Raw genomic sequence first — 14,808 nt, 5'->3', positions numbered from 1 at the left:
TGTTTTGTCGTTAAACGGTGGTGATTTAGTCAAGCTGCTACATTGAAGCTCTGGTATCCGGAACCATCGTTAATTTGGGGTTCAATGATGTCCGATGTTTCGAAATTCTTCACTGGCATGCAAGTGTAAGAAGAAGCGTACCTTAACACGCGCCTCAGCTCATGCACATTTTTTAAAATGTAAATGACAATCTTCATGTTAAAAAAAAAAAAAAAAAGCCATTAACGTCACTTTTGTTGTTTTATAGTTTGAGGTGTCACAAACACAAACTCATTTTTTCCGCTTTTGGGTCGGAAACCGGTGTTAATGCTTCTCACATAAGAACGAAAAAAGATAGCAACAAGCTTTTCTGTTTGCCGGCAAAAGGAGTGAGTCTACTCATTGTTTTGGTGCTTACTTTGTCAGAGCACGCAATATTCTGTGAATTTTAAAAGCTCCTTTAGAATGCTCAAAAACCATCTGGGAATATGTGGACCTCTGCTTTGGAAACGGCTGGCAGTGAAAGGATCAAGCAAAATAAATATTTTAAAACGTACTTAAGAAAAACTATAAAATGATCTTATGATAGCTGACCTCTTCTCAACACCTTGCGAGGTCTTACGAGATTTGCGGCACCATGTTTTGTTTTTTTTTTTTTCACTTTGCACATTGAGCCTCCATTAACAGTGCGAATTGGCTGTGAAATTGCCAGCTCGTTCTCACTCAAACAGATGCCGTCACCATCCGCGTACAAACTTTGCGGTCTGCTCGCCCTGCTCAGATCGCAATCTCCCGCCATAAAACACTCCGCATGTCCATGCGTTGCGTGTATGCCGAGAGGCCGTAATAGTGTCACCGCCATTGTTTATACAGACTGTGGGAAGATGAGTGAACCCGGAACGGGGGGCAAGATAATGCGAGGGACCCATTGGATGGGGACTGAAAAGAGAGCCCGGAAGAGAGGGATTGTGAGCACAGGGAGATGAGTGCAGCTGGGGGAAAAAAAGAGAAAGAGGCACCCAGAGAGAAAGAGAGAGAGAGCAACAAAATTACGAGAGGGTGGAACAAGGTCGCCGCTCTTTTAAAATTAGTCCAGCAGTAAAATGGCCGCGAACGACGACATCTTGCAAAAACAAAGACGCACACCGATGCTGAACTGCGAGTATGCAGGGGTCGTAAATTCATATCGGCTCTAAATATTGGTTATCGGCCTACATCACCGGTGTCAAAGTCAAGGCCCGGGGGCCAGATCCGGCCCCTCACCACATCATTTTATGTGGCCCGCGGGAGCAAATCGTGTTTTAACTATCATGATTCTTGCTGAAATCTGTACCAAAATGTTAAATTGGAATGGGTAATAAATGACGTTGAGATTTTGCACCGGCCCTCTGAGGGAAGACGTAACTCCAAAGTGGCCCGCGACAAAAAATGAGTTTGACACCCCTGGCCTACACGATTCCGAATAGTCCATGTCGTGAATGGCATTGGCCCTGAAAAAAAAAACATATCGTTCGATCATCAATCCATCCATCCATTTTCTGAGCCGCTCATCGTCACAAGGGTCGCGGAGGGTGCTGGAGCCTATCCCTGCCGTCTTCGGGCAGTAGGCGGGGGACACCCTGAACCGGTTGCCAGCCAATCACAGGGCACACATAGACAAACAAACACCCACACTCACACCTAGGGACAATATAGAATGTTCCAATAACCTGCCATGCATGTTTTTGGGAATGTGGGAGGAAACTGGAATACCCGGAGAAAACCCACACAGGCATGGGGAGAAGATACAAACTCCACCAGTCAACCATCGGGCTGCCCAGATTCATTTATTGCTCACGTTTGTTAAAAATCATACATGGGAAGAAGATGTTGGAAAAAAAAAACATCCCAATCGCAATATTGAGTGGTGGGGGGCGGGAGGAGCAATCTCGATTGTGCTTCAAAATGGTTCAGGCCTAGTTGAAGTGAAACTGTTAACTATCTTCTTGGACGCATCTACATTATTTATCTTCTGCCCCCCTTATCAACAGCAGGCTTGCACATGCAGGCACTTATAGTACACGCGCCTCCCTTCTCCATCCATCCATCCATCCATCCATCCATCCATCCATCTTCCCCTCCCTTCATGAGCTGACCGTGCGTAAGGAGACCTGTTCTATTTTTATTCCCGTGTCCTCCCCACTGCTTCACATTGATGCTGCTGCGCTGGCAGGGGAAAAAAAAAAAAAAAAAAGACGGTCAAGATGGCAGGAAGGTGACAAAGGAGAGTTCTGAAAGCCGTGTGCGCTCGTTAAGATTTAGAGAACACTTTGAAAGGACACTGGGCGATGACAATGCCTTAATCGGAAATGAATCACGTTTTAATCCTCGGCCCGAAGCCGTTTGTTTGTACACATGGTCACGCACACGCATAATCATGCAGTGCAAGTCAAACACAATCCGTTCCGTGACGTTCCATGCCCCCTCGCCCCCTCCCTGCCCTCGCCTTGCAATGGGAAATAATGGAAATAGAAATAATCTGCTCCTGGTTCAATCTGTGGCCATCATTAATAGCGTTACCTACCCTCCAGGCGCACTCATTCACTGCCAGCCGCTGTCTGCTTATCATCACATTTAGCCCTTCTGTGCCCTCTTACACAGCTTTTAAGAACAGCGAGCTTGTGGACGGACTGTCCAAATGTGTCACAAGACAGCACCGCCAGAGATATTTCGGTTGATAAGTGTGGTTGCGTTAGCCGCAGCAGCGGGGTTAAGAAGAAAAAAAAACAAAAAAAACCCAGGAGGTTGAATTTTCAGGAATTTGCTGTGTTATGCTTACGCAACAATTCCAATTTAATGTGGAAGTGGTTGTGACGTGAGCCAAAGGTTGAGTTCTTTCCAAAGCCAAATGTTTCTGACTGTATTTTCTCCCCATGTTACTTGAATGCCTTCGTGACTCAGTGAAAAGAGACGAATAGGCCTGAAAGCATTCGGCTGCAATGTGGGGGGGCTCATTTATAAAAGATGATTTTCTGCAAATTCAAATCTGAGATGGGGCGCGGTAAAAAATGCATGCTGATACCTTAAAACTACTCTCAGTGGTGTGGACTACTAACTACATCACTGAGATGTTTTTTTTTTTTTTTGACAATATGGTGGAATGAACTGCATACTTATAAAAATATATTTTTTTCAATGAAATCTCAGCTGTACTGTACTGACGAATATAATGATCTTCGAGTCGCGAAAGCATACTGTCAATAAAAGGGATACGCATGCACATATATGCTGCGTCTACAAATTCATTGGATCGATTTAATTATCAGCATGATGACTTTATGTTCAACATTATTACATCATCTATCCTCATCAACCAATTCTGCCCCCGGGCAGGTCGTGACGTGTCGCCATGACAACAGAGGCAGGCTCGGAGACGGAGGTGAAGGAGAAGGCGGAGAAATCACCCGCCCGGCTCAGCCAATCGGAGAAGGACACCAGCGAGAGTCAGGAAGTGGCCGCCACCGAGGGAGAGGCGGAGAGGCAGAAGGAGAAAGAGGGCAAGGGGATATCGCGCTACCTTCCCACATGGTTTAAGAAGCAGAAATCTCAAAGCCAGGTACATCCACACGGATTGCTCCCGTCATACTATTACCCAGCCCTGCTGTTTGGAACTTCCAAATAAACACCATGGTTTGTCCAGACCTCCCCGACCAAGGAGGTGCCGTCACCAGAGGAGGCAAGCAACCAGGAGGAGGTCCCAGAAGTGAATGGACACCCAGAGGAAGTGGAAGAGAACGAGGCGCTCAGTAGTCCGGTCCAGGAGCAAGTAGAAGAAAAGGAAACCGAGTCCCATTCCAACGCTAGCGCAGACACGGAGGTAACTTGATGGCTTGCATATCGTGATCGTGAGGCAGAAAGCGCTTATGTCCAAATTTGGTCACGTTCATATTTTTTCAAAATCAATACTGTTGCTGGGCGACCCGGTAATCCAGTGGTTAGCGCGTCGACCTCAGTGCAGAGGTCGTGGATTCGATCCCGGCTCCGGCGTTCCTGTGTGGAGTTTGCATGTTCTCCCCGGGCCTGCGTGGGTTTTCTCTGGGTAATCCGGTTTCCTCCCACATTCCAAAAACACGCGTGGCAGGCTGACTAAACACTCAAAATTGTCCCTCGGAGTGAGTGTGAGCGTGGACAGTTGTTCGTCTGTGTGCGCCCTGCAATTGGCTGGCAACCAGTTCAGGTGTCCCTCGCCTACTGCCCGAAGACGGCTGGGATAGGCTCCAGCCCCCCCGACCCTTGTGAGGATGAGCGGCTCAGAAAATGGATGGATGGCTTTTCGCGCGTTATTAATCCATTTAAAATGTTGAAAATAACTTGCGAAGAACTCAGTCAGTCTGAGAGTTGTTGTCGAACTCCGCATCTTTTCTACCTCTGCGGGAACCGTGCTGCATTATGCCGCCTGAAGATCGAAAGTCCACTACAACTAATTTTTTTTTCTTCTCATGTTTCTTCTTCTTTTTCTACTTTCTTTTTGTCATTTGACAATACCACCACCTTTTGGCCACCGCTGGTAATAAACCAAAAGTTTGCCAACCACCCAAAGAATTAGGTAAGGATTTTAGTATAAGTTGCCTGACCAACCAAATTATCAAAACAAGTGTGATTTATGGTCCCAAAAATGCAAGTGTTTTTTTTTTTTTTTTTTTCCGCTTACAGTTTGGGAATGTGTAACCGAAGTCATTTGCTTTTCTGACGTATAAAATGGGCTTTTTGCAATCACATGATATCTTCTGTGTCTACTTCTAGAGGTCAAATAAATCATTTAAATACTGTTTTGGGGTGGAGACGTACTGCCTGAAGCCTGTCACGAGTCTCGATGGCCGCGATGCAGGGGCTGTGCCACGATCGGGTTTGTTTACAGAGTGCGTGGTTTGGACGCAAGTCTGTTCCACTTCCTCTCTCTTGCCTAAGATGGCGTTCCTCCAACAAAGTCAGGAAAAGAGAAAAGGTGATAAACCGTTTAATGCAATGTCTCCACATCGGAGAACGACATTTGTTGAGTTTGTTGGCCATTCACTTTGACTGATGATCCATGTTGAAAGGTTTAAAGTCGATTTAACGGGTTGGTGATTAATGCCGATGATCTTCTTTAGAGTGTAAAAGAAAAGAAAAAAAGCATGTCTGTTGGTTGAAGTGCTGGTAATTATTGCCGCGCGAGGCCCGCAGTTTGCAGCATCCCACGCCGTAAAAAAACACAAGCCCAAAAAAAAACAAAAGCAAAACCGCCGGTGAGCAAACGAAAGGGGAAGGTGTCATAAGAGTCAGCCAGCAATTTTGTTTTGCAGAGGTTTTTTTGACCACAAACCAGGCATGGGGAACCTTTTTTTTTTTTTTTTTTTTTTGTCACAGATGTCAAATCAGTCTTGGAACTCCTCCGCGCATATTTGTCGCTCAGCCCACCCTCTTGCTCACTGTTCCGTCCAGTCGTCACAATGAGCCACCCAGGCCCACCCTGTGACATCAGCCCCTCAGTCGGCCAGCCAAAAAGAGCCGCCCGCCCTGCACTTTTCCAGAAGCGCACGCAAGAAGAAAGAGCCGGAGAGGGTCTTTCAACCATCTTTCTTTTTTCCAGCCTGCCTTGGAAACGAAAGTCGAGGAGAAAAGCGTCGAGGGCGTCAAAGCCGCAGGTGAGGGCGGAGCCCAAGAGGAGCTGCCGGAGAAGCAGCAGCAGCAGAAGGAGGAGGCGGAGGTGAAGGAGCGAGCGGAGGGAACCGAAGGCCAGACCTCCATTTTCCAGTCGCCGCTTCGCTTGGTGAGGAAGAGCAGGATGAAGCTGGTGGTGTGTCACGTCACCCTCCTGGACGGCTCGGACTTCACCTGCGAGGTGGAGGTGGGATTGTTTTCTGTTGTCGGTCATACGTGAGTGTCTCTCCGCCAATGATGCAATCGAGAATAGGATCTGTTGCGGGTGTGGGTGCACAAGTGCATGGGAAGAGTTTGGAAAACTTCTTTTAGCCACTCTCGTTGTTTGGGTGGGGTCGGCGAGATAAATCCAGACTCAAAGCTGGAGTTTGATGCTGCCGCGTGGGCTGTGTGAAGCACCCGCTTACACACTCATGCACGCAGACACAAACACACACATTTAGCGGATTATGTGAGGGGACACAAGGGGGGAACCCCCCAATTCCCCCCGCTAGATTAGTTACCTACATCTGCGGCTTACTACGAAGCACAGACGGTACATTCTTATGACGTCAGGGTGGACATGCGCTTTATAATGCTAATCACAAACAGGAGCCAAATAGCCAGACAAAGATTTGAATAATAAAAAAAAAAAAAAATGCTTTCCAGTGCGCCAGTGTCATTTGAACACAAGGCGGTTTGTCCTGCAATAGATAATGCTGAGACTGCAACAACTGCTATTGTCCTAAACACACACACACACACACACTCGCACACAGCCAATGGCATGGCCAGGCTGGCAGAGGCAGAAAGATGCCCAACGCATTCCAGAGAGGAAACGACAAATGTTGTACAGCAGCGGCCTCACATAGTTGTTTGGGAAGCCGTCCGCCGTCCTACCTGAAGATGCGTTCGCCCGACCGAATGGAAGAACGTACCGAAAATGTTTTCTTGCTGGAAGCAAAAGAGAAACGGCAACTTTAATTCCCGATTGCTTCCACTTTCCGCACGCCGTGCTTGCCCGTCTTGAAAGTCTCTCTCTCCGGAATGCAGCCCCTCAAGTCAACACGCACACATTTTTTTTTCAGCATTTCATTCTTTGTCCTTTTTTTTTTTTTTTCCACCCGCTTGCTTTCTGTCTGACCTTCTATCTACAGCATTTGTGTGACAGGGAGCTGTTTAGTGTGCTTCTCTATGTCGGGTGTGTGTGTGCGCGCGTGTGTGTGTGTGTGTGTGTGTGTGTGTGTGTGTGTGTGTGTGTGTGAGCGAATTTTTTGTGGATGTGTGACTAAATGTCATTGTCATTGCTCAGTGTGGAGGATTTTATGATCCACTCGATGGAATGCGACCCGCAGCGCATATTGAGGAGACAGAGCTGCATTGATGCAGACGCTCGGACAGGAAGTGAAACGCCACATACCAGAACGTGTCCCATCTTCTTAAATGTGTCAAAGTCAAGGCCCGGGGGGCCAGATGTGGTCCGCCACATCATTTTAAGTGGCCCCGCGAAAGCAAATCAAAGATGACAACTTCCACGAGGTTGCTAAAATCTGGACCAAAATTTCACATTTTCAGATGGAATAAATCAGTGACATATTGGAAGCATTTTCTTCTCACCAAATCCGCCATTACAGTTATTTAACACTAATTGAATAAAACGTTATTCTTGACTTCTTTATAGAGTTTCAGTCATCACGGGCCTCCAAGGGAACCAAAAATGAGTGTAACACCCCTGTCGTAAATGTTGTCGATATAATGAGGGTAAATCTATCGTCCTTATTTCCTTATTTTGATTTTTTTTTTTTTTTTTTTTTTTTTTTGGGAGAACAGATTTCCAGATATTAACAAAATAAGAAATTCACAGAATATCAACTGAAAAGGTCTACGGTTAGTGTGACTTGTGTGGACGTTCATTTGGTTTTGATTTCTTTTTTTGGGGTGCGATTAAATTAGTCACTATTTTTCACATTAGTGAATCGGTCCTTTTTTTTTTCAGTGTTTACTCTATCTCTTGACTTCTCTCTTACGACAGAAACGAGCCAAGGGTCTATTCCTGTTCTTCAAGGTGTGCGAGCACCTCAATTTGCTGGAGAAGGACTACTTTGGTCTGACGTACATGGACCACCACGAACAGAAGGTGCTTTCCCTCTTGCCGTGCACACACAAATACGCGCCAAAGTGTCCACGCGGTGGGCCCCATTGATTAAAATCTCAAATCGTGTAGAAATAGCGAAGACGGTCACAGCAGTTTCCGCGAGCAAGCAACTTTGCGTCCGTTTTGGCGCACATTTTTGTCAATTAGGCCCAGTGTGTAACTTCCAAGTGTCTCACACATTTTTGTCTTTGCCCGCAGTGCTGGTTGGACCCCACCAAGGAAATCAAGAGACAAATCCGCAGTGAGTTCTCACTTTTTATTTGAAGAGAATATACTTTACAGACTTAAAATAAAAAAGAAAACATGCCATTTTGGTTCACCGAGTGTAGTTTCAGATGTTGCCGTGTGTGGGTGCGTCCATGTGTAAAACTCGGCGGCGCAAAAATGGAAGGTTTGACACAGTCGCGCGCTTAATTACAGTCAGTTAACACTCTGCCGTCGGAATCCGGAGGTTTTATATGTCCTTGAATTATTTTGGAAACTGCAAATTTTTTTTCAAGCGCATCGAAAAATTGGCATAGCGAGCGGTAAATGTCAAAACGGGCTTTATTGACCCGAAACTTCATCCGTATTGGGAAAATAGTTCATAAACACAGATTGAAAGCAGCCGCTGGTCAGTTGCGCTGAAATGTTTTTCAGCAGTTGTGCCTTTGTTGACGATTACACGTTGGTATTGGATGAAGCCAGCAGAGCGTTATACAATACCGTGCATTTCATTTGTGTTTATCTGTTTGCGTTGATGCTTGCGTGAGAGATGCCGGCGGCTTAGCGCCATCTAAAAGCTGCTCTTTGCCCCTCGCTCGAAACCCGCCTCGCTCTCCCGTGTCCGAGTCACACACCCACACAGATGGTAGGAGGCTCGATGGATGGAGCCGCAGATGACCCCGATCACATAGAAATCTCACATTTCCACAAATGGTGCCCCGTTTTTTTTTTCTCTGTTCAACTCTTTCACATCTGTCCTTTAGGTAACAACTGGCAGTTTGCATTCAACGTCAAGTTCTACCCACCTGATCCCTCGCTACTCACCGAAGACATCACAAGGTGAAGACTCAACATTAACGCTGCGTGAAAATGGATCGGACATCTGCATTCCTGTAAACAAAACAGTTCGGGGTTTACACTGACTCGCGCACACTCACAGCCCACGTTGAGGCGCTCTAAAGCTCAAGTCCACAAGCTGGCTGTCAAGGTGGACTCCGACTGCCCCGCCCCGCCCAATTTTCGCTTGGTCACTTTTCTCTTTCTGTGATGTGCGCACACTCACGGGCAACAATGAGGCGTTCTAATGAGGGTATGCCATTGGACTATCCGAAAGGTGTTTTCGGGGTGTGGGCATAGCTAAGTTTGCTAAAATTGTTTTATCGTGAGGGAGGTCTGAGGTGTGTCCCTAGCCTGTTTTAGCCACGCCTCAAAATTCTGCAAAACTTAAATGGTGAGTTCTTCATAGTTTTCAATCTTTTCCTGTTTTGATCATCAAACACGTCTGATGCAGTTTGAAACAAATCTCTGAATTCACTTAACAGGAACTTGCATTTTTCCAGGCCTTAAAGCAGTTTAAAGCAGCACTGTGTTTGCCCACTGAAGAGAACTCGAGCGAGCGGATGACTGCCACTTAAGCGTCCATGTCAGCAAATGTCCCCCATGCCGCTTTATTGCCTTTTTTGAAAGACTTTCCCCTCGTAACCAGGATCCAGGACCGGCTTCCCGCCGATGACTCCTCCTGTGGTGTTTGAATTCTGTCACTCACTCGCAAACCTCCATTTGGATAATGAATTCCTCCGCTTAAGGCTAGCCAGCATCCACAACAACAATTCACTGTCCGCAAGTTTAGCGAACGTTACGCAACTGACTTTTCGGCACTGCCGCGTGGAGGATTAGCAGCGAGGTTACCCCGACCAATCGTCATACTCCGAAAATCATACGGCAAACAAAGCAAACCGGCATTTAATCCTCCTTCCGGCGGCACAGCCTCCCCCGCCTCCTCCCTCCTCTAACTCACTGTGTTTCTCTTGTCAAGGTACCTGTTATGTCTTCAGCTCCGCGAAGACGTGGCATCCGGTCGCCTGCCTTGCTCGTTTGTCACTCACGCTCTCCTGGGCTCGTACACACTGCAGGTAAAGTCAAAGTAGACGTACGGTGCGGATGGAGTGACACATTTCCAATGTTTTGTTTTCAAATGGCGCAAGTGGGACCTGCATCAGAGCAGCATAAATTTTACCAATAAATACATATATTGAAAAAAACTTTCACTGTAAATATGTATTAACTCATTCACTCCCAAAGACGTTTATAAACGTCTTTTCAGACTTGGTCCAGAATTGGCTGGTACTGAATGAGTTCATAATAATAATAATAATTTTTTATATATATATATATATATATATAAAATAAGCGTGGTTACCGTGTCGGCTTCACAGTGCAGAGGTGCAGGGTCTCGTTCCGGTTCCGGCCTTCCTGTGTGGATTTTGCATGTTCTCCCTGTACTCCAGTTTCCTCCCACATTCCAAAAACATGCGTAGCAGGTTACTGGAGCACTCTAAATTGTCCCTAGTCGTGAGCGCGGGTGGTTGTTGATCTCTGTGTGCCCTGTGATTGGCTGGCAACCAGTTCAGGGTGCCCCCCACCTACTGCCCGAAGACAGCTGGCATAGGCTCCACCACGCCCCGTGACCCTTGTGAGGATGAAGCAGATCAGAAAATGAATGGATGGATGGATATATATAAAATAGAACTACAGTCAAAGCCATTAAAACGGTGAACTCTGATATAGCATCAGTTCATTGGAGACAAAAAAAAAAAAAGGAAAAATACCATGAAATGAAAATTGGCCAGTCGCTCCTGCAGTGTAAATCCAGCCTTAAGTGTGGTTGTAAGTGTGAGCGACCAGCAGTTCAACTGGTCTGCGGTCTTTGTGTTTGATTCCACAGGCGGAATTTGGCGACTACGAACCCGAGCAGCCTCGGCCTCTGGATTACATCAGCCAGCTGAGTTTTGCCCCCAATCAGAGCAAAGAGATGGAAGAGAAGATTTTGGAGTTACACAAGTCCCACAAGTAAGAGCCATTGATGAAAAGCAAGTTTGATACACAGGCGCGGTTACGGACTGCTAAATTTCTCTGACCTTCAGGGGAATGACACCAGCACAGGCCGACACACAGTTTCTAGAAAACGCCAAGAAGTTGTCCATGTACGGGGTGGACTTGCACCATGCTAAGGTAAAAAGACCCCCCCCCCTCACCCCCCACAGTTTTCTTCATTGATGTGCGTGTCTCAGCTGTGCAAACACTTACGAGAAGGCCATGGGAAAAGCCCACCTCCCTCACTGAGCTAGCGGGGGCATCAGACGGCACGTTCCCATGTGTGTCGCGATGATATTTGTCCGTGCCGGAAAACCGAGGAGAGGAAAGTATTCATGAGAGAGGGAGATGGCAGGCTTAAAATAGAAAAGGAGAGGATGTGAGATGGAGGGCAAGTCGCTCGGATGAACCCTCGGACGAGCGAAAGAGGCGGGGGCTCTTCGAATAAAAAGGGCATGCTCCCATGAGCAGCATGGATTGGGGCATTTCATTTTTCATTTTTTTGCAGCATTGCACTGTCAATATTTGAAAGCAGCAGACATTGTGTTGCGATGGTCACCGATAGAAAAATGACTCTGTAGTCAAAGCGAGGGATCGATGAGCTTTGGCAAGTTTGTGTGACCCGTGTGTGTGTCCATTATCTACTTATTGCAACCCCCATTAGCAACAGGTTACACCCCCTCCCCCCTTGTGTTAAGTCAATACCCCACTGACCATTGCCAGATGGACTCGGACTTAAAAGCTTTGCACCGAGCTCGCCTGCCAGCCAACCACGTTACCATTGATTAATTAAGTTTGTGTTGAGACAGCTGCAAATAAAATTACGTTTAGCGTACGTACACTGGTATCTGTACATTGACTTTTATTTTATTATTTTTTTTAATGTCAGAACTTGAGCGCATTTGTTCATATGAGCAATTATATGGCGCAATTGTGACACGAGCGCCTTGTTGTTCGCCGCAAGTGCATGCACCCGAGGTGTTATGCTGTCTACAGTGATTTGAATGTGTCCCATTGCAGGATTCTGAGGGCGTGGACATCATGCTGGGAGTGTGCGCCAACGGACTCTTGGTCTTCAAGGACCGGCTTCGGATAAATCGCTTTGCTTGGCCCAAGATCCTCAAGATTTCCTACAAGAGGAACAACTTCTACATCAAGATCAGACCTGGAGAGGTACGTGAGGTGCTGCGAGCAGCGCTGATTCACCGCATGGCTCAAGTTGAAAGTCCCTGAACTGCTTTTCGCGGTCTTGCGACACATATGTGTTTATTCAACACATATAAGTACTCCATTTATATGTGAGGTGCAACTTCTAACGAGTCGGCATTTCTCTCTCTCATCATCGATGTGACAAGCCAAGATTCAGCCCCTAATCTTTATCATCCACTCAGAAGCTGTGCTGAGCTCAAAACAAAAGCGATGCTACGGCACCCGCGTTCACTCTAATAGAGTAACGCAATTACACTGTGCACTTGTTGACCCCGTTTTTCACGTGTTTTGTTATTTCCGACAGACGGAGCAATTTGAGAGCACCGTGGGATTCAAACTCCAAAATCATCGCTCCGCCAAACGGCTGTGGAAAGTCTGTGTCGAGAACCACAGCTTCTTCAGGTAGGGGAAAAAAAAAAACCCCAACAATAAAAGCCTCTCTACAAATGTCAAGAGCGACAATTCCATCATCCTCCCTTCTATTTTCCAGGCTGAACGCCCCAGAGCCGCCCACCACTCCGCGTTTCTTGACTCTGGGCTCCAAGTTCCGTTACAGCGGACGCACGCAGACCCAAACCCGCCTGGCCAGCACCCTCATAGATCGGCCCGCTCCCGCTTTCGAGCGCACCTCGTCGAAACGCATCAGCCGCAGTTTAGATGGAGGTAACACTCCCACACCGACAGCTGACATCCAGGCTGGGTTGTGTTCAGGAGTACATTTTTCGCCGTCTGACCAGATACAGGAAATAGCTGCAGCTGCTTCCTGCCATGCAGAGACTGAGATGAAAAGGCAGAATGTTTTGAGGGCCCCGACAGGGAAATGAATGTAGCATCGAGTGTACCATACCAAATTCCTCTTTGATTCAAACGTTGCACAGCCATGGCGTTATTTGGTCGGAAAAACCTCACTACAATGTTACAGTTATCTTAGGAAAGTATCACACACCTGTTTTTTTTTTTTTTTTTTTTTTTTTAATGTGTGGCTTGACAGTTTGGGCACACTTGTCGCTTTTCCAAGCCACGTGTGACATCGCCCTCAGCTGGACAAGCTTATCCACTACAATCACATCAACAACTGAGGGTCATGACAACTGCGTGGAAAGCAAATTGCGCGTTTGAGTGCCAGTTTCCAAGTACATGAACCTTGTAGTAGTATGCTGTTTAGTCACACTTTTTCTCCCCAATGCTGTATGGCCATTTATGTAGATAGGTAGGACATTGACACATGCCTATTGGATGGGCCTGTTAGTGTTACTAGTGCATCTCAGTAGTTTACTAGTGTGGTTATTTGCTAAATAGTTTGCCAAAGGGCTAGCGGAGTGTTATTCATTCATTTTCCGATCCGCTTTAACCTCACAATGGTCGCGGGGGGTGCTGGAGCCCATTCCAGCCGGCAGTAGGCAGGGGACACCCTGAACCCGTTGCCAGCCAATCACAGAGCATACAGAGACGAACAACCATCCACGCTCACACTCACACCTAGGGACAATTTAGAGTGTTCAATCAGTCTGCCATGCATGTTTTTGGAATGTGGGAGGAAACCGGAGTACCCGGAGAAAACCCACGCAGGCCAGGGGAGAACATGCAAACTCCACGCAGGGAGGCCGGAGCTGGAATTGAACCCACGACCTCTGCACTGTGTGTTTGACGCGCTAACCACTGGGCCACCAGGCTGGCCCTTTTGTTATTGTGTCCAGGAATGTAAATGAATGTGGACGCACCTACCTTTTGTGGGTTACACACTTCCTTCTGCACCGAAGCATGACAGTCATATATTTGGAGCAAAACATGCTTGTGCAAATGTATCATACCTAACTGCTTACACTTGGTACTGTCTAAAAAAAAAAAAAAAAAAAACATCCCGACTTTCATTTTTTAGGCTATATAATGCTGGTGTAGAGGCGGAGTTTAACAACATTTCTCAGACAGCTCAAGGGTCAAAGAGAGCTTTCTTCTCAAGCCATTTTCAACACTTGAAATTGGTTAATAATGCCTAATATTAACAAACAACATGGGGGCAAATAGCGGAGATGGGCATTCTGTTCCTGGGACGGAAGGGTCCAGACGGCCATTTTTGGGATGGATGATGGAGGATTAAAAAAAAAAAAAAAAGATCGAAATGGGTTTTCGTCCGTTCCTAACCGGGTTAAATATGTGGTATTGGAAGGCAAAAATAAAAAGGCCAGAGTGTCGCCTTTTTCATCTCCACAGTATTTTTATAGCAAGGCGGCCACCTAGTGTACAGTCAGAGAACAAAACAAAGTGCCTACGAACACCCGTTTCACTTAGGATCAATCCAGCCGGTTAAGAAAGCTGACTGTGTTGTATGTCTCCTCAGTGCCCGCCCACAAAGATGCTAACGCGCCACTATTTGTATGACTCTCCTGCTTGTTTTGTCTCCTCAGCCCCAATGATCAGCATCACAGAGGCCTCCACCACTGAGAACGGACACGAACCCCACCTGGAGCTCCACTCTGACTCCAAGGTGTGTTTGCCCTTCTTTTTTCGCAGCGGGTTCATCGTGAAGAAACGCAATGAGATGTGCGTTATTGTTGTCGCCGGGGTCTACTTTGCCACACAGTCGACTCGATTCTTTTATTTTGCTGCTTGGTTGTATCCTCTATTAGGTGGACTGTGTGTATGTGAGCTTTTGAGTGAGACAAATAAGGCCTAATGTTCTAAGCCAATGGTTGCCATACATTGTCCGTATTAGTAATGGACGTTTGTTT

The 14,808-nt window shown here is 46.7% G+C and overlaps 1 protein-coding gene across 12 annotated transcripts in view; it reads left to right on the top strand.

Moving 5' to 3' along the window:
* The window catches only part of epb41l2 (erythrocyte membrane protein band 4.1 like 2), a 37,961-nt gene that overhangs the window by 6,765 nt on the left and 16,388 nt on the right, over positions 1-14,808 (top strand). For all 12 annotated transcript variants that reach the window (XM_019859431.1, XM_019859395.1, XM_019859388.1 and 9 more), the window contains exons 2-14: positions 3,352-3,574; positions 3,659-3,835; positions 5,588-5,845; positions 7,670-7,774; positions 7,991-8,033; positions 8,761-8,836; positions 9,813-9,909; positions 10,722-10,846; positions 10,921-11,008; positions 11,891-12,043; positions 12,384-12,481; positions 12,570-12,742; positions 14,485-14,564. In XM_019859431.1, the coding sequence (XP_019714990.1) occupies positions 3,368-3,574; positions 3,659-3,835; positions 5,588-5,845; positions 7,670-7,774; positions 7,991-8,033; positions 8,761-8,836; positions 9,813-9,909; positions 10,722-10,846; positions 10,921-11,008; positions 11,891-12,043; positions 12,384-12,481; positions 12,570-12,742; positions 14,485-14,564 (1,680 nt within the window). In that variant the 5' untranslated portion in view covers positions 3,352-3,367. The remainder of the gene's footprint in view (positions 1-3,351; positions 3,575-3,658; positions 3,836-5,587; positions 5,846-7,669; positions 7,775-7,990; positions 8,034-8,760; positions 8,837-9,812; positions 9,910-10,721; positions 10,847-10,920; positions 11,009-11,890; positions 12,044-12,383; positions 12,482-12,569; positions 12,743-14,484; positions 14,565-14,808) is intronic.

The sequence above is a fragment of the Hippocampus comes genome, unplaced genomic scaffold (assembly GCF_001891065.2).
Source record: "Hippocampus comes isolate QL1 unplaced genomic scaffold, H_comes_QL1_v1.1 scaffold164, whole genome shotgun sequence".
NCBI classification, from domain to species: domain Eukaryota; kingdom Metazoa; phylum Chordata; class Actinopteri; order Syngnathiformes; family Syngnathidae; genus Hippocampus; species Hippocampus comes.
The sequence above is the reverse complement of the archived record's forward strand: the minus strand, read 5'-3'. Positions and strand labels throughout refer to the sequence as shown.